This window comes from Dendrobates tinctorius, unplaced genomic scaffold, assembly GCF_039654945.1.
Source record: "Dendrobates tinctorius isolate UK_male_01 unplaced genomic scaffold, ASM3965494v1 ptg000011l, whole genome shotgun sequence".
Taxonomy (NCBI): Eukaryota; Metazoa; Chordata; class Amphibia; order Anura; family Dendrobatidae; genus Dendrobates; species Dendrobates tinctorius.
Window position 1 is genome coordinate 85,480,544 of NW_027361679.1, and position 25,275 is coordinate 85,505,818.

Below are 25,275 nucleotides of genomic sequence, written 5' to 3' on the forward strand. Positions count from 1 at the left end.
GAGGGTCCACTCAAAAAATGGGCTCAGCAGGAGCTGAGTCCGTCACACCCGCCACGCCAAGGCAATCTCATATGGGGGGTCCTACTCTACATTTTTATTTATTCACTGTGCCATTGCGGCCTCCTAAATGTTTTAAAAGCAAGACCATATCAAATGCAATCCATACCTGAAGCATGTCTGCATCACTCCCGTGCAGCCAGATGGAGGTCAAACCTGAGATGTCTGTGTTCAGACCTGGTTGGCCTTTATCTGCACCTGTTCCATCTGGCTGCACGGGAGTGATGCAGATATGCTTCAGGTATGGATTGCATTTGATATGGTCTTGCTTTTAAAACATTTAGGAGGCCGCAATGGCACAGTGAATAAATAAAAATGTAGAGTAGGACCCCCCCATATGAGATTGCCTTGGGGGGCGGGGTGGCTCAATATATTGATCAATATTTTGCTAAATGTCTCATTTTGAATGCAGTAAGATATGTGCATATGCACCTCATGTTATGCGTTCTGACCACTGGCAGTGCTGGCTCTTCTCTTTTTTTTATTACATTTAATATATGTGCAAACAAAAATGGAAATTGTGACACATTTCTGTGTGGACATACTGTAATATGCTGGTGCTGGGATGTAGTAACACAAATGCTGGAGAGCCGGTTGTTAAAGGCAATCTGTCACCCCTTTTTTGAGATATCATATAATGATATCATTCAATTGTGTCACATAAGGATTCTCTTAGTACTTTTGCTTCCCCCTGACCCCGCACCTTTCATGCATAAATACCTTGTTTATATCGGTTCAGATGTATGTAAACTGCCGCTGTCCGGTCCGCTCGGCGGGGCTTATTCACCTGCTCCCCCCCTCCCTGTCTTGCTCTATGCATTTCTTCTTGTGTAGAGCAAGACAGGGAGGGGGGAGCAGCTGAATAAGCCCCGCCCATAGGACCGGACAGCGGCAGTTTACATACATCTGAACCGATATAAAAAAGGTATTTATGCATGAAAGGTGCGGGGTCAGGGGGAAGCAAAAGTACTAAGAGAATCCTTATGTGACACACAATTGAATGATATCATTATATGATATCTCAAAAAAGAGGTGACAGATTCCCTTTAACTATATTTAATTAGTCAAGAGTATGGAACGCCGTGCAGGGAGATAGCAGGGTAAAAGGGGTACAAAACTAAACTGAATAAATGGTTGTTTAACTAAACAGTCTCTGGTTAACAGTTCACTTATCGTGGCAGTGCAGCCTATCACTCGCTGAAGGTCCCGTGGGTAGCAGGATGCTGGCGGTGGTCAGTGTGGTGTCCTCGCCCAGCACACGGTCCTACTTCTGGGTGCAGCGGGCGGTCTCCGGCTTTTTTCCTGCTGAGCCCCTAGTTCATATATCCACAGAGCAAAAGAATAGAGCTCTCAGCAGGATTCCTCTCGGCGTGTGTCTCTTTGGACAGCCCCCGTCACCTGAAGAGCTGTGCTGTACTGATCTGTCCGACGTGCGCCTCTCGGGATGTCAGCCGACAACCCAGACGTTCGTACAGCGATGCTCCGTCGATCGCACGCTCCTCCGCACAGCCGCCGGTTTCGGTGAGCCCCTCACCATGTTGCCCTTTCTCTTCACACCGCGGCCTGTCGCTCCATTCATAGTGGTTGTGGTCTGCACCTCATCGCCGCTCTGGTGAAAACACCGCATCAGTTGCCGTGCAACCCATTTTGCCTCACACTGACTGGCCATGCCCCCTTCACCTTGTTACTGGCTCGCTCCGGCAGCAATATCATTCCCCCAGTAACAGGAGGTTCGGCCCCAGCAGTTCCAGACCTGACGCTTCAGCAGCCATAGCAGCCCAGTGCTCCCTTCTACAGGACCAGGCTGCTGTGGCTCCGACATTTCTGTCCCATGTGAACATACCATAGAAAGTAAGATTTCCGTTTTTGAACACAATACCAATTTCGGCAAAGCTACTGACATTGAAGATATTTCAGGCAGTTGAAGACTTGGGCAGAGAATTATCACACAACAAAGCTCACAACACACATAAGTTAATAAAGCACATAGCAAGATGGAAATAACGAAAAGGGAATTAGTAGACGAAGAGTCAAAGAATGTTTCATAAGAGATATGTACATATAGAATGAACTTGTGCATTTATAACCAGGCCATACACTGTATACGGCTTTGGATGAATGTAAGAAAAACATAGGAGGTGGTCCACCTTTAAACTTTCATCAGCCCAAAGGTTTCATCTCTTTAAAAATATCAAAATCATAATGGCTTACTCCCTACCGATCCAGCTTCAACTCTGTTTCCTCCTGCCAGTCTATGTTGACATGCAGGCTCGGACTGGCCCATAGGGTAACAGGGGAATCCCCCGGTGGGCCCCTGTGCAGATATGGGCCCCAAACCCCATTGTATGGGCAGTACTTGGCATAATTCAATTGATTCACTCTGTATAGAAAAAAGCAGCATCTCATCATTTATTAACCAAACTACCAGTTTATTATTATATAGAGGTAGGTACATTTGTGAATGAGGGTCGTGTAATATTTGTAATACAGGTGAAAAGTGGGCCTCCAAAGTGAGTGTTACTGGTGGGCCCTGAGTACAACAATCTGACACGATAATGACATGGTTGCAGTGATGACATGTCTACAGCACATTAGCATTGTAGCCAATCACTGGACTCAATAGTCATGCTGAGGATGATGGCACCGACTGCACAGCCCAGTGATTGGCTAGAGCGATCACATGCCGTATACATCTTTTCATCATTAGTCCTGTAGCCATGAGACGGATGCATCTTCTATACTTGTGAAAACTTTGTTTCACCATCAACAAAGAAAGACTATTCAAGAGCATTAAGTCTTTGAAATTTTCTAATCCAAAATCTGATGATAGTTGAGTCTTCAAAATAATTTGTCTGGATTTCTTCCAAGGGAGGCATAAAATCCTATAATACTGTTGTTCCTTTTGTGACTAAAGGCGGTGTGAAGGCTTGTTCATTGAACTGCTTAGCTGAAGGGTTCAACTTCTACACTGAAAGAGCAGCGGCGGTTGTAGATGGAACTCCATGTAGAACCGAATTCTATGATGTGTGTGTTAACGGGGAATGCAAGGTATGTACTTTTTTAATGGTAATATTTTCAAGACCCACCTGTTATCGAATGTGTAAGTGAGTGTTCAGACTCTCACCCAGTGGTTGATGTTGGGATAAAAAGCATTGGGCATGTTGGACTTCAATATGCCCCATCCTTTTGTTCTCATAGGAAATAGGTCAATGACAAAGGTGTCAAGAAGTGGCTACTCTCCTCAGAAGAGCTAACACCATAAAGGGTATTCTGGCTTCAATAAATAAAGCATACTCTTTGTATTATGAAAAGGTCTCTAAAATACTCCATCTCGGAATTCTTAATGGTTTTCAAGATACCCACTTACTGTCATTCGTTATGAATCTCCATTGTTTATTTTGTCTGGGTCATTTGACGATCACACAAATGAACAGTTTGTTCCAGTACAGTAGTCAAAGCTCTCTTATGTAACGAACTCTGTGGCCATCACATGGTCAGTACTGATTTTCATGATATGGAAGTAAATAATGGAATCTCATATTGAGTACTAACAAGCAAGACATTCAAAACTATGTATAATAGTAAAATGTAAACCTTGTAAGTAGAAAGTATAAAACCTTGCTGTAAAGACTGGAGAATCCCTAACTGTAGCTATGATTATGCAGCCCAAATAATGTAAACATATTGATTGGTCCACAGGAGTTTATTAAGGGATTCTGTCACAATGTTTTAGCTGTGCAATTTGAGACCATCATGATGTAGGAACAAAAACCCTGATTCCAGAGATGTGTCACTTGCTAGTCTGCGTGCTGTCATTTTATAAGATCGCTGTTTTCTCTGCTGCAGATCTAGCAGTTCTCTCAATGCTGAGCTCTGTATAACCCCGCCCACACCACTGATTGGCAGCTTTCTGTGCACACTGTGTATTGGCAAAAAGCTTCAAGGGCAAGGTTGCATAGCAGGAGACATTTAGTCCTCTACTGTAGTGATAATCTCCCTCTGAAAATACACTGATTTTATTGAGACTACAACAAGCAGCCCAGTAAGTGACACAGGGCTAGAATCAGTGTTTCTGCCCCTACATCGCGCCACTCTCCGAATAAACAGCAGAAACCTGTTGACAGATCCCTTTAATAGTGAGGATTTTTTTATTTAAAGAGAATTTCAGCTCATAGTCATTATGTTTTTTCAACCATCTACAGAAATGCTGATACAAGATATAATGGTTGCCAGTATCAACATATTTAAGGGTAATTTCCTAGACAGACAAAGCCTACATTCACACATCTATGGGTGGTCTATTTTTATATCAGACAACACAAAGATCCAAAGATTTTTCTTGATTCCATATCATAGATCTGTGTGTCTGATCCATAGATCAGACTCAGCTATAAGAATCTATGGTTATTCGTAAAACATGAATGACACACAGAAGACATATTTTGTACGTCAGACTTCCATCCTACAGAAGATTAACATTGATTCATTTTCATTATAAAGAGTTCATAAATGTTGAAATGTACAAATTTAGGTCAATTAATGTACCTCATTTTGGGTCACACACCGCCATTTTTTTAAATGCACGCCACCATTTTTTTATGCAACCAACTGTACCTGCTCTTCCCTGGATATCCTGCAGGTCATCAAATCTACCAGTGATATTATCTCCATATTGTACAGGTGGGGTTAAAAGGGTAAAGATTTATACCCTAACTGTAGCCATACAGTGTTTTTTTTGTCCATCTTGTTCTACTCATAGACTTTGCTTTCCATGTATGTTTGTGTGGTGGAACTTGTTTATTTGGTTTGGTGTTTTTATGAGCAGGGGACTTCGGGTTCCTTGATGAATTTTTGTCCTCTTCATTGGGGACTCCTCAGCTGTTCAAAAGACTCAACGAAGGTTATTTCCGACTTAAGGCAAATAAACCCTAACTAATTAATTCTATAATAATTATTAAAATATATCTTTTATTTTTCAACTTAACTTAGTATTGTGTGCTGTGTTTAAAAGCAGTGTCTGTGTTGGCCACTATATAGACTTCTTATTAGCTTGGAGCTATTGATTGAATTTCATTATTTCAGTCCCTTTGTGGGTTCATTAATCAAATGTTATTTTAGCCCACCGGAATACGTCTCCTCTTGGTTGAACAATATTTCAATTTTATTATATTCGAACAGTTCAGTTCGCATCCACCGACTGATGTGGGACTCAGCTGTCTGCTAACTATATATTGGCACTAGCATACAGATAGGTCCATCTATGTTTGGACAGAGACAACATTTTTCTAATTTTGGTTCTAGACAGTACCACAATGAATTTTAAGCAAAACAATTCAGATGCAGTTGAAGTTCAGACTTTCAGCTTTCATTTGAGGGTATCCACATTAAAATTGGATGAAGGGTTTAGGAGTTTCAGCTCCTTAACATGTGCCACCCTGTTTTTAAAGTGACCAAAAGTAATTGGACAATTGACTCCAAGGCTATTTCATGGACAGGTGTGGGCAATACCTTCGTTATGTCATTCTCAATTAAGCAGATAAAAGGCCTGGAGTTGATTTGAGGTGTGGTGCTTGCATTTGGAAGGTTTTACTGTGAAGGAAACCAGCGGTCAAAGGAGCTCTCCATGCAGGTGAAACAAGCCATCCTTAAGCTACAAAAACAGAAAAAACCCATCCGAGATATTGCTACAACATTAGGAGTGGCAATATCTACAGTTTGGTACATCCTGAGAAAGAAAGAAAGCACTGGTGAACTCATCAATGCAAAAAGACCTGGGCGCCCACGGAAGACAACAGTGGTGGATGATCACAGAATAATCTCCATGGTGAAGAGAAACCACTTCACAACAGCCAACCAAGTGAACAACACTCTCCAGGAGGTAGGCGTATCAATATCCAAATCTACCATAAAGAGAAGACTGCATGAAAGTAAATACAGAGGGTTCACTGCACGGTGCAAACCACTCATAAGCATCAAGAATAAAAAGGCTAGACTGGACTTCGCTAAAAAAAAATCTAAAAAATCCAGCAAAGTTCTGGAAGAACATTCTTTGGACAGATGAAACCAAGATCAACCTCTACCAGAATGATGGAAAGAGAAGAGTATGGCAAAGACGTGGTACAGCTCATGATCCAAAGCATACCACATCATCTGTAAAACACGGCAGAGGCAGTGTGATGGCTTGGGCATGCATGGCTGCCAGTGGCACTGGGTCACTAGTGTTTATTGATGATTTGACACAGGACAGAAGCAGCCGAATGAATTCTGAAGTATTCAGAGCCATACTGTGTGCTCAGATCCAGCCAAATGCAGCCAAACTGATTGGTCATCGTTTCATACTACAGATGGACAATGACCCAAAACATAAAGCCAAAGCAACCCAGGAGATTATTAAAGCAAAGAAGTGGAATATTCTTGAATGGCCAAGTCAGTCACCTGATCTCAACCCAATTGAGCATGCATTTCACTTGTTAAAGACTAAACTTCAGACAGAAAGGCCCACAGACAAACAGCAACTGAAAACCACCGCAGTGAAGGCCTGGCAGAGCATCTAAAAGGAGGAAACACAGCGTCTGGTGATGTCCATGAGTTCAAGACGTCAGGCAGTCATTGCCAACAAAGGGTTTTCAACCAAGTACTGGAAATGAACATTTTATTTACAATTATTTAATCTGTCCAACTACTTTTGGTCCCTTTAAAAACAGGGTGGCACATGTTAAGGAGCTGAAACTCCTAAACCCTTCATCCAATTTTAATGTGGATACCCTCAAATGAAAGCTGAAAGTTTGAACTTCAAATGCATCTGAATTGTTTTGTTTAAAATTCATTGTGGTAATGTCTAGAACCAAAATTAGAAAAATGTTGTCTCTTTCCAAATATATATGGACCTAACTGTATATTAATGTAGGTCCGTTAATAGTGCTATATTCTCACACAGCAGTAAGTGACCCCATTACTTGGTACAGAATTAGCTGATCTAATTGTCTCCACTATCTATGGATCTTATTATACGGCGATTGTTAGGGAGACCTCAGAACACTTAGTTATCACTTCATTCTAATGTCTCTTTACATAATGTGGCCACGGACCACTATTTTTGCATGTGAGCACCAACTACAGACAACTGCCTTTAACCCCTTTCCGACATCAGGCGTAATAGTACACTGATGTCTGACTCCCGGTGGTCGGCACTCATAACAAGTGAGCAATTCTGCTACAGAAAGGTGATCTGATCATTGCCTGTATGTAGCAGAGCCGATCAGATTATGGCAGCTTCTAGTCTCCTATGGAGACTATTGAAGCATGCCAAAAGTAAAAAATAAATAAATAAATAAATAAGACAATATAAAAATCAAACATACACATATTGGGTATCACCGAGTTCAGAATCGCCCGATCTATCAATATAAAAATAGAATGAACCCTATCGGTAAACGGCGTAACGAGAAAAAAAAGTCAAAATGCCAGAATGTTTTTTGGTCGCCGCAACATTAAAATGCAATAAAGGGTGATCAAAAGATCATAAATGCACCAAAATGATATCATTAAAAAGATCAGCTCGGCGTGGAAAAAAATAAGCCGTCACTCAAGCCAAGATCATGAAAAATGGAGACACTACGTGTATCGGAAAATGGTACAATATACTTTTATTTCTTTAACAAACTTTTGAATTTTTTTTCACCACTTAAAAAAGAACCTAGACATGTTTAGTGTCTATGAACTCGAAATGACCTGGAGAATCATAATGGCAGGTCAGTTTTAGCATTTAGTGAACAAGGTAAAAAAAAAAGCAAACAAAAAAAAACAGCTGTAGGATTCCATTTTTTTTGCAATTTCTCTGTACAATCAATGATGGTTTGGGGATCCATGTCATCTGCTGGTGTAGGTCCACTGTGTTTTATCAAGACAAATGTCAGCGTAGCCGTCTACCAGAAAATTTTAGAGCACTTCATGCTTTCCTCTGCCGGCAAGTTTTTTGGAGATGGAAATTTCATTCTCCAGCAGGACTTGGCTCCTGTCCACACTGCCAAAAGTACAAATACCTGGTTTAAAAACAACGGTATCGCTGTGCTTGATTGACTAGAAAACTCATCTGACCTTAACCCCAAAGAGAATATATGAGGTATTGTCAAGAAGAAAATGAGAGACACCAGACCCAACAATGCAGACAAGCTGAAGGCTGCTATCAAAGCAACCTGGGCTTCCATAAAACCTCAGCAGTGTTACAGGCTGATCGCCTCCATGCCACGCTGCATTGATACAGTAATTGATGTCAAAGGAGCCCCGACCAAGTATTGAGTGCATTTACTGAACATACATTTCTGTAGGCCAACATTTTGGATTTTAAAATCATTTTTTCAAGCTGGTGTTATAAAGTATTCTAATTTACTGAGATAATGACTTTTGGGTTTTCATTGGCTGGAAGCCATAATCATCAACATTAACAGAAATAAACACGTGAAATAGATCACTCTGTTTGCAATGACTCTATATAATATATGAGTTTCACTTTTTGCTTTGAAGAACTGAAATAAATTAACTTTTTGATGATATTCAAATTTTGTGAGATGCACCTGTAAATACTGACTTTCTATGTATAATTGAAATTGATTTATTTGCTATTAGCACGTGGGCTGTGATCGAATTTTGGGATCTGATGCCAGAGAAGACAAATGTCGAGTGTGTGGTGGCGATGGAAATACATGTGAGACTATTGAGGGAATCTTCAACCAGTCACTACTGGAGACAGGTAAGGAATAAAAATGAAAGGACTATATACAGCTGTATAGAAACGTATACTCTTCAATATTAATTACAATAGAGACAGTGACATAAATGTTTACTTTGTACAGTTTTGCCAAATTAAAGAAGCAGACGCAGAATCATCTTCCATGCATTTCCATCATCACTAGAATCTAACATCTAGACAATGGGATGATTTATGAATACACATGATGACACCATACTTTTCCATTAATTTTGTTACGGGGCTCCAGTTTTTCATTATACAAATTCTCAATTATACTAAATAAATACATTATTGCCACAAGCAAGCAAAACCCTTGACAGGGAGCAATTCACATACAAACTTCTGGGTGATCATATATTAACACAGCATAAAACACCTTCCATAAATCTTTTTGGGGGTCAGACCTTAACTTACAAATTACCTGCAAGTTGTTCTACAGGAAGTCTGCCACCACCAAAATGCCAAGTAAACTGCTGGTACAGTCATGTAGGGGACTCAGTTCCCACTAAAATTATGCCTATCCTATAGATTTCACTGCTTTTGTATGGGCAAGAGCTCTGTCCACCATTTTGCCCCCTCATTTAGCATGGGGTACATTGTTCCTTAGCTAATACTGCCCAGAACAAGCACTGCTTTGACTGAAACGCAAGGGCACACTGACACTCCTTGAGCCTAGCATCGTGCACACAGTGTCAGTCTCTTTACTCGTTCCTAACTGTAACACTAATGCACAGTCTGGAGCAAGGAAGGAGAGCAGGCCTCATTCAGATGTCAGATTTTCACGTACAAATAGTATTTGTGTTTTTCACAGATAGAATTCGTACCTGTGATAGATAATTGGGCCGTTCACGTGTCTGATTTTTTTTTCTCAGACTGAGTGGCGAAAAATGTCAGGGGACATGGCTAAAAATTAGCAATGCAAGTCACATGACGTCCAAGTGCAGTCCAATTTTCACAAACTGCCAGGATGGAGAAGGTGAAGGCATTTTTTAAAATTGTCTCCATGTACGAGAAAATCTGATGATACTAACTACACATTCTGGTCAAACTCTGATCAGAGTCTAATAAAAAATTATTGGTCCAATATTCTCATACGCAAAACAATCGGACATCTGAATGAGGTTTAAGGGAGCGCTATCAATTAAGCTAAGGGATAGTGCGCCCCATGCCGATTAAGGGACCGGAACAGTGCATAGAGTCCTTGACCACAACAAGGGTGCACCAACGAGCCGTAAATTACATATTGAAAAAAACCTCAGTTTTTAGACAACAAAAGCAGTAATAATGCAAAAAATTAGTTCATAGTGGCTAAGTCCTTTATATATCCGTATTAGCATTTAGGTTGAAGTTTTTGGGGTGACAGACTCTTTTAAATAGTGTTTTATTCCCTTTCAAACTTTGACAGCTGCACAGGGTAACCCCTTGCATGCAATGTACGGGAACTGCCTACATTGCATTCGGTAAGAGGATTGGGACCATGGATAGGTATCTCATATAGTACATTGAACAGAGAGTAAATGAGAACGTTGCTCACGTCAGAGGCCTCCATAGACAGGAAGAAAGTTCTATAAAGGAACAAGTAGTTGTAAAGTACTTTGGCACTACCATCTTGGGTTACGCTAAGTGGTCATATTGGGTATTGGGTGGGCAGTGTACCAGTATTGAGGCAACTTATCAATAGTCCCGTTAAATATTTTAATGCTTTCTAAGTATGTGCACAGATTAATTCCTGTATTTGTGGCATGTGAGAGTGAGAAAAGTTCTGTTGTATGGATGTGAGTGATGTGCTTACAAGATTGAGTGTTTTGTTCAACATCTCTCTTACAGCTTGTTCCCCCTCTCTCCCTCCCCCATTTCTCAAGGATATGAGGAGGTAGTCTGGATACCCAAAGGTTCTGTCCATATTAACATTCGTCAGCTCAATGTATCAAAAAACTACCTGGGTGAGTAAAAGAAATATTAAGATCACGGCAAAGGTTATAAAATCATAGTAATATTTCATTTTATAGATGAACTTAATTAAGTCAATGCTAGAATAACAATTCACAAGGTGGTATTGTCTCAATGTTTTACCGTGAAAAAGAATGATGTGTCTAATTTTATAGGCTACATGTACTGTATCTGTAGTAATATACAAATGGTAACGCTCTAGATTTCAAGGACTGAAGGGGTTGATTTAAAAGTTTCTCATTAAGAGAACCACTGGTCCATCTGAGTTGTTTGCTCTGGAAATAACACGGTTAAAAAGTTATCGCTATTTTAAATTTAATTTCATAAATCAAAATTATTCTTGAAAATAAGCAACTTTGTAACACATTTTATCAGAGAAATCTTCTTTCTGCCCCTGGACTGATGTTTTACTCTCAAATGATAGGTAAAATCTGTAAACTCTGTCTTCAGTGAAGGAAGACTTTCCCGTTACTAAGATAGTAATGACAGTTCTCGGCTATTCAACAGCCACAACACATGCAGGGATTGCCTAACAAATAGGAAATCCTTACATGTGTTGCGGCTGTCGAACAGCCATTTGACATGTTGCCGCCTAGACTAGAACTTAGGATTTAAGCACACCGAAGATACGCTATTACCACAAGAGCGAGCTCTGATAACACCTTATCCATGCACGCTTGCTCATCACTATTGAAAATTAAAGGTAGAACCGCTCATCTTATGAGGTTGTGTAAGACACAACACTTATAGAGCCTGAAAAACCAGTTGCAGCAGCTTCCGTGAAACAGTAGATTTAAGTAGCAGGATTGGAAGTGTTTCTGCGCTCTCCGGAATAAGACACAATTAGTGGTTGGATAAAATTGTAGGTTTATCGTCAACGTGGTTCAGAGTCCACCGACTCATTCTTTAGGACAACCATACTTAAATATTCTGCTATATTTCTAATTTATGCAGATTTATGCAAAAAATTAGTGACTTTTTAAAAAGTTGCAATTGATGAATAAGCCAAAACCCCAAATCCCACCTATAGTGAGTAGTGATGTACATATATTGTAGTAGATCGGCTCACTCGGCTGGACATGGAGGCAGATACAGGTACTCTGTCTCTTTAAATCCTCCATTGGTTTATTAGACATGTGGCTTAAACCAATGCAAAGTGAAAATAAACACAGCCCTTTGGGCAAAAACAGGAAAAACAAAACAAAAAGGTATAAGTGCCTGCGGAGATCCTCTTGCTCAGGATAATAACCACTCACTGGTTCAGTTTTTCGTTCTCAAGAGACAAAATGCTGGAGTTCCTCTCTCCAGCCCTACTGAACACTGAATGCCTCTAGAGGCCGACTATTTAGCCCCTAGACAACACCCTGGGGTGGAGATAAGGTGGACAATCTCCCACCCGCTCTATGGATGTCCAAAAATACCCATCCCTTAAAATGTCCATTTAACCCCTTTCAACACATAGGGTTTTGGAGAAAATTTCTGGATTTTAAATCACTGAAGCTAATAACCTCAGTGAAACGTATTTCATCTCCAGCACTTTGCGCGTGACTTTGTCAATTATCCCCCCTCTGCCCAAAGAGGTTTTAGGACCTTCAGTCACTAAGCAGGTTTGTCTGGATAGGGCATCTGTGTTACCATGTAGTTTCCTTGGCCTATGCTCCACGTGGAAGCTGTAGACCTGGAGCGCCAGAAACCACCCAGTCACCCGTTCATTCTTCCCGTTCCTTTCCCTCATCCATCTAAGGGGCGCATGGTCTGAGACTAACCTGAATTTTCTGCCCAACAAGTAGTACCTAAGTGTGTCCATCACCCATTTGATAGACAAGCACTCTTTCTCTATGATGGCATAGTCATTTTTACAGGAGGAGAGTTTCCTATTCAGGTATAGGACTGGATGTTCATCCTCATCTACTACCTGGGACAACACAGCTCCCAACCCGACCTTGGAGGCATCTACTGTATCTGGACCATGGACTCCTTTGTGAAGTCAGGTGCAACCAAGACTGGCTGTTCGTATAGAATGAGCTTCAACTCCTGGAATGCCAACTCCGCTTGAGAGTACCACGTAGCCATCGACGTCTTTGTACCCTTAAGAAGATCAATCAGAGGGGTGGCTTTCTTGGTGAAATTTGAAATAAATTGACAATAGTATCCTACAATTCTCATATCCGAACTTGCTTCTTGGAGACCGGTTGCAGCCAATTTTGTATTGCCTTCACCTTGTTTACTTGCGGCTTTATTTTGCCCCTCCCGATAATGTAAACTAAATATTTTGCCTCTTCCTGATCGATGGCACACTTTTTGAATGTATGGTAAACACTGCCTTCCTCAGTGCATCCAGTACTTCCTGGACCTTCTGCAGGTGACATCCCCAATCCAGGCTGAAGATCATGGTGTTGTCCAGATAAGCAATGGAGTACTTTTTGTGAGATGCTAGGATCCAGTTCTTTGTCCTCTGGAAGGTAGCTGGGGCTCCTTGCAAACCGAACGGCATCTTGGCGTATTGAAAGCACCCAACAGGCATAGAGAAGGCTGTCTTCTCCTTTGCACTTGGGGACAGGAGAATTTGCCAGTATCATTTTGTTAGGTCCAGGTTGGTGATATAGCTGGCTGACCCTAGCCTCTCAATGAGCTCAATGACCTGAAGCATTGCATATAAGTCGAACTTGGACACCTCATTTTGCTTCCTGTATTTGTTACAGAAATGCCACTCATCGACTGGAACAGCCGCTCTTTGACTCCTTGATCCCAGGCTCAACATTCTACTTACCTTTTTGGAGGTCACCTTGCATCGGGCTTTGGGAATCCAATACGGCTTTTGGTTCACCCTCACATGCGGTTACATCAGGGTTTCATGCTCCACGATCTGTGTACAACATGGCAACTCCGAAAGCAGATTCCGATTCCATTGAAGCGGCTTTCGGCACTGTTGCTTCTGGGCTGGTGACAGTGTCTCTACCACTGTGACATCCTCAACCATGTCTTCAGGGATGGCCCCCAGACATGTAGCTTCCACCGGTTACATATCTCGCCATGGTTTGAGCAGGTTAATGTGGTACTGATTTTTCTCCCTGGTTGGTGGACCTTGTACTGTAGTTAACATCACTCAACTTTTTGACCACCTCAACTTTTTGCTACTTGGCCAGAAATTTGCTTTCCACTGTGGGGATCAACACCAACACCCAGTCTCCAGGGCTAAACTGTCTTAGTCTCGCTGCCTGATTGTAGACCCTTGCTTGGGCCTCTTGTGCTTGAAGGAGGCTCTCCTTCACAGTCGGCATCAACTTTGCGATCCGGTCCTGCATGTGGGACACATGCTCGATGATGCTCCAATGGGGTGTAACCTTTGCTTCCGAGATCTCCTTTGCTATATCCAGAAGTCCATGAGGGTCCTGTGAGTATAGCAGCTCAAAGGATGAGAAGCCAATAGAGGTCTGTGGGACTTCCCTGATAGAGAACAACAGGTACGGCAGTAGGCAATCCCAGACTCGGCTATCCTTCTGCACGACCTTCTTAAGCATGAACTTCAAGGTTTTGTTGAACCTTTCCACCAGGCTGTCCATCTGTGGATGGTACATCGATGTCCGGAGTTGTGTAATCAGGAAAGCCTTATACAATTCCTTCATCACTATGGACACAAACTGAGTTCCTTAGTCTATCAGGATCTCCTTTTGGCAGGTAGGCCCATCTGGGAAAAAATATTGGCTAACTCCCGGGCTATGCTCCTGGTGGAGGAGTTTCTCAGTGTTAGGGACGGCAGAACGCACTAAATATAAAATAATAGAAAGTGCGTTCGCCGCCCGGGGTCCACCGTGCAGAGGTGTTAAACTGCTGCTATATAATGGCTATAATATGGCGGTATATCGCACACGGGTTGAACGTCACCCGGTGTGTACTGGGCGTACTCTGTTATGTTCACAGAGGCGCCTTAAGGCATAAACATAAATGCCGAGCCTGTTGACCTCACAGGTCTCAGCGGTTTGCACGCACGGTATATGGTCACAGGACTCGGGCCCAAGATACAGGGTCGGTGTCTGTCTAGACCTACCGTGCGTGCGGCGTCGCAACCACGGATGCCCCAAGTGCTGCTGACTGCAGCACGGTGACTGAACCAGCCGCTGTATGACAATGCCTAAGAGAGGGTGCACCGTCGGACACTAGCACTGTGTAGATGTGCAACGTGGCCTGAAGCGTGCCACTGACTGGCGCTGACTCTAAGACTGAGTCCCTATCCACATACGTAGTATCAGAGGGAGGGGAGAGTCATTCGCAGGTACATGCATCCATCATCATTCACACAGTGGCAAATAAAGTCTATACTAGCGCATGGCCGAGCGGCCATGCTGACCTTTTATAGCCATGCGGGACCTTCCAGATCTCTGGGCTGGACCAATCAGATCAGGAAAAGGACCTGAGCACGTGACTCCCGATCTCCAATGGGAGATCGTTTCATGAGCATGCCTAGTAGCGTGACGAGAGGACTTAGCCACTGGAGTGGCTTGGTGCAGGGCAGCCTGCGCTGCTATTGCTGATCCAGAGGTGGCAGCAACAACCAGTCCTGCAGAGCTAGTCTGAGCAGAGCACCTGCGACGCTGAGATTGCTGTGCAGGCTCCTGAGCGGTAGGAGAAGAATGGGAGACTGCAGGATGCAAGGCTCTGGATTCTCGCTGTGCAGCTGCAGGAACCCGACGCCTAACATCACCCCCCTCCTAGGGCCCCCTCCCCTCTGAGCCTTGGCACGCTTAAATGCCGCGATCAGGAGCGGGGCGTTGATGTTCTCCACTGGCTCCCAGGTCTGGGCCTCTGGGCCATGACCCTTCCAGTCCACCAAATAAAAATTTTGCCACACACAATCCTGCATCCCACAATAGCATTGACCCCAAACTCATCCGAGGACAGGTCTGATGTCCCGGCAGATGACTCAGAAAATTGAGCCATGTGAATAGGCTTGAGAAGGGACACGTGGAAGACGTCAGAGATGGCCAAGTGTGGTGGTAGAGCCAGACAGTAGACCACTGAGCTGATGCGCTCGAGGACCTTGTAGGGACCAATGTATCGTGGAGCGAACTTGGAGGACTCGGCCCGCAGCTTGATATTACGCGCAGGGAGCCACACCAAGTCGCCAGGGGCAAAAGTTGGAGCGGGACGCCGATGTGTGTCGGCTGACGCTCTCATTCTCTCTTTAGAGGCTTGAATAGCATCCTGGGTGCGATCCCAAATGTCGCGAGCCTCCGCTGCCCAGTCTGCCACCCTGGAATCAGTGGAAGACACTGGCATCGGGACAGGGATGCACGGATGCTGGCCGTAATTGAAAAAGAACGGTGTCTGACCAGTGGAATCAGCCACTACGTTATTCAGGGCAAATTCAGCCCACGGTAGTAAGGATGCCCAGTCATCCAGCCTGGTAGAGACAAAATGTCGCAGGTATGTGACCAGAGTTTGATTGGCTCTCTCAACCAACCCGTTCGTCTCGGGATGATATGCAGAGGACAAATTGAGCTCGATACTGAGTAGACTGCAGAGCTCCCTCCAAAATCAAGACACAAACTGGGTCACTGACTATTTTGTCTGGCATTACTGTGAAAACGAAATACATGCTTTATGAACAGTGCGGCGAGACCACGAGCGGAAGGCAGCCGCGCGAGTGGCACCAGATGCACCATTTTAGAGAAATGATCGGTGACCACCCAGATGACCGTGCTGACACCAGATTTGGGCAGGCCGACCACAAAGTCCATGCTGACCATCTCCCAGGGTCTGTCTGCCACCGGCAAGGGATACAGTAAGCCAGCCGGCCTCTGCCTAGAGGACCTGTTCCGAGCACAAGAGACGCATGCTTGAATGTACTCTTTAGTGTCCCGAGCCATGTGCGGCCACCAATAGGACCTTGTCAGGAGTTCTGTGGTCCGCTTAATGCCAAAGTGACCACCCACCCTGGACGCGTGTGCCCACGCGAGGACCTCCGGCCGCAGGCGAGGAGGGACAAAGGTCTTGCCTGGTGGAACTGCCTCTAGAGCGACCGAAGCCACGGTCCTCAGGCTCTCCGTGGGGACAATTAGCCGAGGCTTAGCCTCCTCTTCCTCCGCTGAGACCACCGAGTGAGAGAGCATCCACACGGACGTTCTTCTCTCCAGACAAGTAATGCAAGGTGATGCGGGAGAAGAAGAGCGACCACCTAGCTTGATGAGAGTTCAAGCGCTGGGCCGCTTGCAAATAGACCAGGTTTTTATGGTCAGTGTACACTTGGAAGGGAAACCGGGCTCCCTCCAGGAGATGACTCCACTCAGAAAAGGCCAATTTCATAGCCAGCAACTCCCTGTCCTCGATGGAGTAGTTTCTCTCCACCGGTGAGAAGGTCTTTGAGAAGAAGAAGCAGGGATGCTTCCAACCCTGAGCATCTTTCTGGAAAAGGACTGCTCCTGCACCAACGGACGAGGCATCTACCTCTAGGATAAAGGGTTTATCCACATCGGGATGGTAGAGGATGGGAGCGCCAGCAAAGTGGGTTTTCAGAGACGAAAGACCGTTGAGACCTGCTCTGACCAAACCTTTGGATTGGCTCCTTTGTTGGTGAGAGCGACCAAAGTAGCTACCAGTGTGGAGAAGTGGGGAATGAACTGGCGGTAGTAGTTAGCGAACCCCAAAAAGCGCTGCACCGCTTTTAGAGAATGGGGCTCCTGCCAGTCCATTACCGCTTGCAATTTGGCAGGATCCATAGTCAACCCCTGGGCCGAGATGATATAGCCCAGGAACGGCAAGGACTCCTGCTCAAACTGGCACTTCTCCAGCTTGGCGAAGAGAGAATTTGCTCGCAAACGGTCGAAGACCTTGCAGACGGCTCTCCGATGAGAGGCCACATCTAGAGAAAAGATGAGGATGTCATCCAGATAGACCACCACCGAGGTAGAGAGCATATCGCAAAAGACGTCATTTACGAAGTCCTGGAAGACAGCGGGTGCATTACAGAGGCCGAAGGGCATGACCAGATACTCATAGTGGCCATCCCTGGTATTAAAGGCTGTCTTCCACTCATCTCCTTTGCGTATGCGGATCAGGTTGTATGCCCCCCGTAGATCTAATTTCCTAAAGATCCGGGCCCCTCGCAACCTGTCAAACAACTCAGAGATCAAAGGAAGAGGGTATTTGTCTTTTATGGTAATGGCGTTGAGACCTCTGTAGTCAATGCAGGGGCGCAACTCCCCACTCTTCTTCTGCACAAAGAAGAACCCTGCACCAGCCGGCAACACCGATTTTCTGATAAACCCTCTTGCCAGGTTCTCCCGGATATATTGTGACATGGCCTCTGTCTCCGGGAGAGATAGAGGGTACACACGGCCTCTAGGAGGCTCCGTGCCTGACAATAGGTCTATCGGGCAATCGTAAGGATGGTGCAGCGGAAGCGTCTCCGCTGATTTTTTGGAGAAGACGTCCGCGTACTGCCAGTAGTGTCCAGGGAGCGCGGAAAGATCCGTGAGCACCTCCATGGATGCTACTTGAACACTGCCCCTCATGCACCTTCCCTCACAGTCCTTGCTCCAACCCAGTATACTCCCCGAAGACCAATCTATATGAGGGGAATGGTAATGGAGCCACAGAAGTCCATTAAGCACCTGGTCGATGCCATCTGGCAAAATGAACAGGGACAACGTCTCATGATGAGAGGGTGAGATTGAGAAACCAAGAGGGGCTGTCTGGTGTGTAACTTGGGATGGTAAAGGCGCACCGTCAACCACCCTAATGGTCAAGGGACGAGGCAGTAGTACCAGCGGAATAGCGTGCTTTTGGGAACAGGATGAGGACATGAAGTTTCCTTCTGCCCTGGAGTCAACCGTGACCTATACCTCCCAGGTAGAAGCACCGCTATCTAATGTCCCTCGGAATACTGGTTTGGGGGTAAAGGTTTTCATATTACTTAGACCACCACCTACGACCACTGGACGTGATCGTTTTTTCAACCGCAGAGGACACGTGCTAGCCGAGTGACCAAACTGCCGGCACTGGTAACAGCGTGCGGAGCTTCGCATCGGACGTGGCTTGGGGCCTGCGTGAGACACCTCCATAGGTTCAGAAGGTGTAAGCTCCTGAGCGGGAAATCTTAGTGGCTCAGAGAAAGTGGGAGCCAAATTAACTCATTGTCTGGATTGCGCACGTTCCAGCCCGCGCTCTGTAAACCGGAGATCAATGCGGGTGGAGATGGCAATCAACTCCTCCAAACTTGTGGGGACTTCTCTGGTTGCTAGAGCATCCTTGACATGCTCCGCTAACCCTCTCCAAAACACATGGACGAGTGCTTTATCAGGCCACTCTAGTTCGGAAGCCAATGTCCGGAATCAGACGGCATAATGGCTGACCGAGAGAGACCACTGTGTTAGGGCCAATAATTGGAGAGAGGTATCGTGCGTGATCCGTGGTCCCAAAAAGACCTGCTTCAGGGCCATGAGGAACTGAGCAGCGCCCTGAACCACGGGGTCATCACGCTCCCACAATGGTGTAGCCCACTCTAACGCCCTGCCTGATAGGAGAGAAACAATAAATCCCACCTTTGCCCGCTCTGTGGGAAATCATGTGTCCAGTAACTCCAGCTGGATAGAGCACTGGCTCATGAAACCCCTGCAGGTGGTGCTGTCACCGGAAAACTTATCGGGCAACGGGTGGCGGGTTATTGTCGGCATAGGCATGGGTGTGGACACACGTGAGACAGCCTCTGTGACTGCCTGAGCAGCGGCCACTGTAGCATTCGCAGCTGAGGTGGAGCTCTCAATAGCCGCCAACCTGCTCTCCAGCTGCCGAATGTACCGCTGTAGCTGCTGCAGGTCCGCCATTACTAGCCAGACCCTGGCGCTAGTATAATGTTAGGGACGGCGGAACGCACTAAATATAAAATAATAGAAATTGCGTTCGCCGCCCTGGGTCTACCGTGCAGAGGTGTTAAACTGCTGCTATATAATGGCAGACGCACAATATGGCGGTATATCGCACACGGGTTGAACGTCACCCGGTGTGCACTGGGCATACTCTGTTATGTTCACAGAGGCGCCTTAAGGCATAAACATAAATGCCGAGCCTGTTGACCTCACAGGTGTGCACACACGGTATATGGTCACAGGACTCGGGCCCAAGACACAGGGTTGGTGTCCGTCTAGACCTACCGTGCATGCGGCGTCGCAACCACGGATGCCCCAAGTGCTGCTGACTGCAGCGCGGCGACTGAGGCAGCCGCTGTACGACAATGCCCAAGAGAGGGCGCACCGTCGGATGCTAGCACTGTGTAGATGTGCAACGTGGCCTGAAGCGTGCTACTGACTGGCGCTGACTCTAAGACTAAGTCCCTATCCATATACATTGTATCAGTGGGAGGGGATCTTAATAAGTCATTCACAGGTACATGCATCCATCATCAGTCACACAGTAGCAAGTAAAGTCTATACTAGCGCATGGCCGAGCGGCCATGTGGACCTTTTATAGCCGTGCAGGACCTTCCAGATCTCTGGGCTGGACCAATCAGATCAGGAGAAGGACCTGAGCACGTGACTCCCGATCTCCAATGGGAGATCGTCTCGTGAGCATGCCCAGTAGCGCACCAAGAGGACTTAGCCTTTGGAGTGGCTTGCTGCAGGACAGCCTGCGCTGCTATTGCTGACCCAGAGGTGGCAGCAACAACCAGTCCTACAGAGCTGGTCTGAGCAGAGCATCTGGAACGCCGAGATTGCTCTGCAGGCTCTAGAGCAGTCGGTGGAGAATGGGAGACCGCTGAATGCAAGGATCTGGATTCCCGCTGTGCAGCTGCAGGAACCCGATGCCTAACACTCAGGTGTACCGCCTCTGAGTACCGTGTTGCATAGTCCATCACTACTAGGATGTACTGATGCCCCCTGGCGGACTTAACTAGGGGCCCTACATGTTTCATGGCAATCTGGTCAAATGGGAACGGAACTAGGGCATTTCGGAGTGGGATACAGAAGCAGTTAACTGACAAGTAGGACACGACTGGCAGTAGTTAGCAATTTCTCTGTGACACCCATGCCAGTAGAACCTCTGAAACACCGGTTCTTGAGTTTTGTCTACTCCTAGATGCCCATCCAAGACATGAGAATGGGCCAGGACCAGCACCCTACGCTTATAGGGACTTGGTACTAATAACTACTCTACCACTTCCTCTCTCGGTTTAGTGACCCGATATAGCAGCTCCTCATTTAAAGCAAAATATGGAAACACAGTGTCAGCCCCTGGCTCTTGAGCGACCTCATTTATCACAGTCACATTGTCAAATGCCTCTTTTAGAGTAAGATCCCACATTTGAGCAGTCCCACAATTTCCCCCAGAAACCCCCATTTCAGGAATCTCGGTCTCGCTGGTCACCTTCTTGTCCTCATCACCAGTGACAAAAGGGACGGAGAATAGGACAGGACGTAGTGACTGAATACGAACAACTATGAAATCTTTCTGATGTTAAGAATTCATGAGAGACGTGAATAAGTTGGTTGAGAATAACCAAAGTTCTTCGTGTTCAGTCATTATGTCCTGACCTATTCTTCGATCTTTTTTTCACCTAGGGATTAAATCACATCTGTACTCATAATTAGAGTTGAGCGAAACGGGTCGAAAAAATTCAAAAGTCGCCGACTTTTGGCAAAGTCGGGTTTCATGAAACGAAACCCGACCCTAGGATGAGGTCGGCCACGAGGTCGGCGACTTACGCGCCAAAGTTGCGTTTCAAAAGTTTGTTTTGCGCTCTTTTTCAGCCAATCAGGATCCACGGACACTGTGGGCAACGTGATGACATAGGCACGGGTCACCACCATCTTTCAGAAGGGCATGCAAGTGATTGGCTTGCTTTGGGGGGCGTCACAGGGGGTATAAAAGGGCGTGCACGCCGACCGCCATGTTACTCATGCTGATCTCAGAATATGGAGAGCTGCTGCTGCTGATGATTTTGTAGGGAGAGCGTTAGGCAGGGAAGAAGACACCAAAAACTGCTTCTGCTGCCTGTACAACACACCAGTCACTGTGCAGTGCAAGGGGAGGTTATATAGTGGTGTATCAGTGGTGTTGGTTGTTGGGCTGCCTTCTAAGGCTTCCTGACATTCCTGCATTGCTGTTTACCCACTGCTCCGCAAACTGCTCTTTTAAAAGCAATCCCAATTTTTTTTTTTTGTCCTGCTGAGAAGAAGAAAAAAAAACTGCTTCTGCTGCTAGTGATTTTGCCTGTACAACACACCAGTCACTGTGCAGTGCAAGCGGAGGCTATATAGTGGTGTATCAGTGGTGTTGGTTGTTGGGCTGCCTTCTAAGGCTTCCTGACATTCCTGCATTGCTGTTTACCCACTGCTCCGCAAACTGCTTTTTTAAAAGCAATCCCAATTTTTTTTTTTGTCCTGCTGAGGTACTGAGCGTGCATTTTTTCACACCATACAGCGGTGTACGCTCCTCACACAGTACCGTGTAACGGCTGTTATCACAGCCACAGTGAAGCTATCAGTGAGTCACTCTGTGAGAATAAGTCGAGGACATGTTCCGTTCTTACAGACCTGCACTCTAGGGAGATTCCAATTCTGCCCAATTCTACATACACCTTGTAGTTTGTGATACACTAGCCAATTTCTGCCTGTGACATAGCGCTCAGATATTCAGTGGGCCTCACACAATCCATAAGTGTCCAGTGTCCACAAGTGTGTGCAGAAATTAAAAATCTCCCTTATCCTCTAGTCACTTTGGTCACAGCTCTGCCATCGAGCCTGTGACAGAGTGCTCAGATACTCAGTGGGCCTCACACAATCCATAAGTGTCCAGTGTCCACAAGTGTGTGCAGAAATTAAAAATCTCCCTTATCCTCTAGTCACTTTGGTCACAGCTCTGCCATCGAGCCTGTGACAGAGCGCTCAGATACTCAGTGGGCCTCACACAATCCATAAGTGTCCAGTGTCCACAAGTGTGTGCAGAAATTAAAAATCTCCCTTATCCTCTAGTCACTTTGGTCACAGCTCTGCCATCGAGCCTGTGACAGAGCGCTCAGATACTCAGTGGGCCTCACACAATCCATAAGTGTCCAGTGTCCACAAGTGTGTGCAGAAATTAAAAATCTCCCTTATCCTCTAGTCACTTTGGTCACAGCTCTGCCATCGAGCCTGTGACAGAGCGCTCAGATACAAAGTGGGCCTCACACAATCCATAAGTGTCCAGTGTCCACAAGTGTGTGCAGAAATTAAAAATCTCCCTTATCCTCTAGTCACTTTGGTCACAGCTCTGCCATCGAGCCTGTGACAGAGCGCTCAGATACTCAGTGGGCCTCACACAATCCATAAGTGTCCAGTGTCCACAAGTGTGTGCAGAAATTAAAAATCTCCCTTATCCTCTAGTCACTTTGGTCACAGCTCTGCCATCGAGCCTGTGACAGAGCGCTCAGATACTCAGTGGGCCTCACACAATCCATAAGTGTCCAGTGTCCACAAGTGTGTGCAGAAATTAAAAATCTCCCTTATCCTCTAGTCACTTTGGTCACAGCTCTGCCATCGAGCCTGTGACAGAGCGCTCAGATACTCAGTGGGCCTCACACAATCCATAAGTGTCCAGTGTCCACAAGTGTGTGCAGAAATTAAAAATCTCCCTTATCCTCTAGTGACTTTGGTCACAGCTCTGCCATCGAGCCTGTGACAGAGCGCTCAGATACTCAGTGGGCCTCACACAATCCATAAGTGTCCAGTGTCCACAAGTGTGTGCAGAAATTAAAAATCTCCCTTATCCTCTAGTCACTTTGGTCACAGCTCTGCCATCGAGCCTGTGACAGAGCGCTCAGATACTCAGTGGGCCTCACACAATCCATAAGTGTCCAGTGTCCAAAAGTGTGTGCAGAAATTAAAAATCTCCCTTATCCTCTAGTGACTTTGGTCACAGCTCTGCCATCGAGCCTGTGACAGAGCGCTCAGATACTCAGTGGGCCTCACACAATCCATAAGTGTCCAGTGTCCACAAGTGTGTGCAGAAATTAAAAATCTCCCTTATCCTCTAGTCACTTTGGTCACAGCTCTGCCATCGAGCCTGTGACAGAGCGCTCAGATACTCAGTGGGCCTCACACAATCCATAAGTGTCCAGTGTCCACAAGTGTGTGCAGAAATTAAAAATCTCCCTTATCCTCTAGTCACTTTGGTCACATCTCTGCCATCGAGCTTGTGACAGAGCGCTCAGATACTCAGTGGGCCTCACACAATCCATAAGTGTCCAGTGTCCACAAGTGTGTGCAGAAATTAAAAATCTTCCTTATCCTCTAGTCACTTTGGTCACAGCTCTGCCATCGAGCCTGTGACAGAGCGCTCAGATACTCAGTGGGCCTCACACAATCCATAAGTGTCCAGTGTCCACAAGTGTGTGCAGAAATTAAAAATCTCCCTTATCCTCTAGTCACTTTGGTCACAGCTCTGCCATCGAGCCTGTGACAGAGTGCTCAGATACTCAGTGGGCCTCACACAATCCATAAGTGTCCAGTGTCCACAAGTGTGTGCAGAAATTAAAAATCTCCCCTGTCCTATAGACACCTTGTACCTTGTTTTACATTACTATATAGTTTGTTGGATTTTGTCTACATTTCTACCAAAAATGAGGAAGGCTGGTGGAAGAGGCCGTGGAATTGGGCGGGGGTTGGCAGCTGGTAATGATGGTGTTGGTGGTGGATCTGATGGTAGTGGCAAGAGCAAAATAGGACCGAATGCAGGAGGTGTTGAGCTTGCGTCATCGTCTGGCTACATAAGGCCTCGAACGCTTAGTTTTCTAGGAGTTGGCAAACCGCTTTTAAAGCCAGAGCATCAGGAAAAAGTTTTGTCTTACATTGCTGACTCAGCCTCCAGCTCTATCGCCTCCTCTTCTTCAGTTGTAAAAAGTAAAAGCACTGAGTCGTCATTGGAGGCTCATGTTCATGAACCACATCTTTCCTTGTGTCCTTCACCCCAACCAAGATTGAAGGATGACGCAGGCCATACTACTGATTACTCCATGGAGCTGTTTTCACATACCATGCCTGGATTATCAAGTGAAATGGTGAATTACCCAGGCCAAGATGAATCTGACATGGAGTGCACTGATGCACAGCCGCTGATGGATGATTCTGCTGGTACATTCACTCAGAGCACTACATTGTCCTCGCAGTGTACAGAGCCAGATTCTGACCCTGATGAGACTCAGGTGCCCCTTCCCGCACACTATACCACCATACACGGTGACACAGAGGAAGGTGCACATGACATAGAAGAGGAGGTGATGGATGACCCAGTTGTTGACCCAGATTGGCGTCCATTGGGGGAAGAGGGTGCTGCTTCCAATAGCTCAGATGAGGAGCATCCACAGCAGACATCGACATCGCAACAGCTGTTATCTGGCAGGCCCGGAGCGCTCCAAAGGTTCCAAACATCAAAAGAGTTGCTGGACAGCTTGTCCAGAGGGTCAAAAGATCACAGCGTGCTAGGCTGCAAAATGTCTGCCAAAGTAGGAAGAGTGCAGTGTGGCACTTTTTTGAACAAAATCCTCATGA

At 45.7% G+C, this 25,275-nt stretch overlaps 1 protein-coding gene across 1 annotated transcript in view; it reads left to right on the forward strand.

The window, feature by feature from the left end:
* Window positions 1-25,275, forward strand: part of ADAMTS10 (ADAM metallopeptidase with thrombospondin type 1 motif 10) — a 322,067-nt gene that overhangs the window by 211,154 nt on the left and 85,638 nt on the right. Inside the window, exons 17-19 of the mRNA XM_073544180.1 lie at window positions 2,972-3,105; window positions 8,683-8,806; window positions 10,669-10,749. Of these exons, the coding sequence (XP_073400281.1) occupies window positions 2,972-3,105; window positions 8,683-8,806; window positions 10,669-10,749 (339 nt within the window). The remainder of the gene's footprint in view (window positions 1-2,971; window positions 3,106-8,682; window positions 8,807-10,668; window positions 10,750-25,275) is intronic.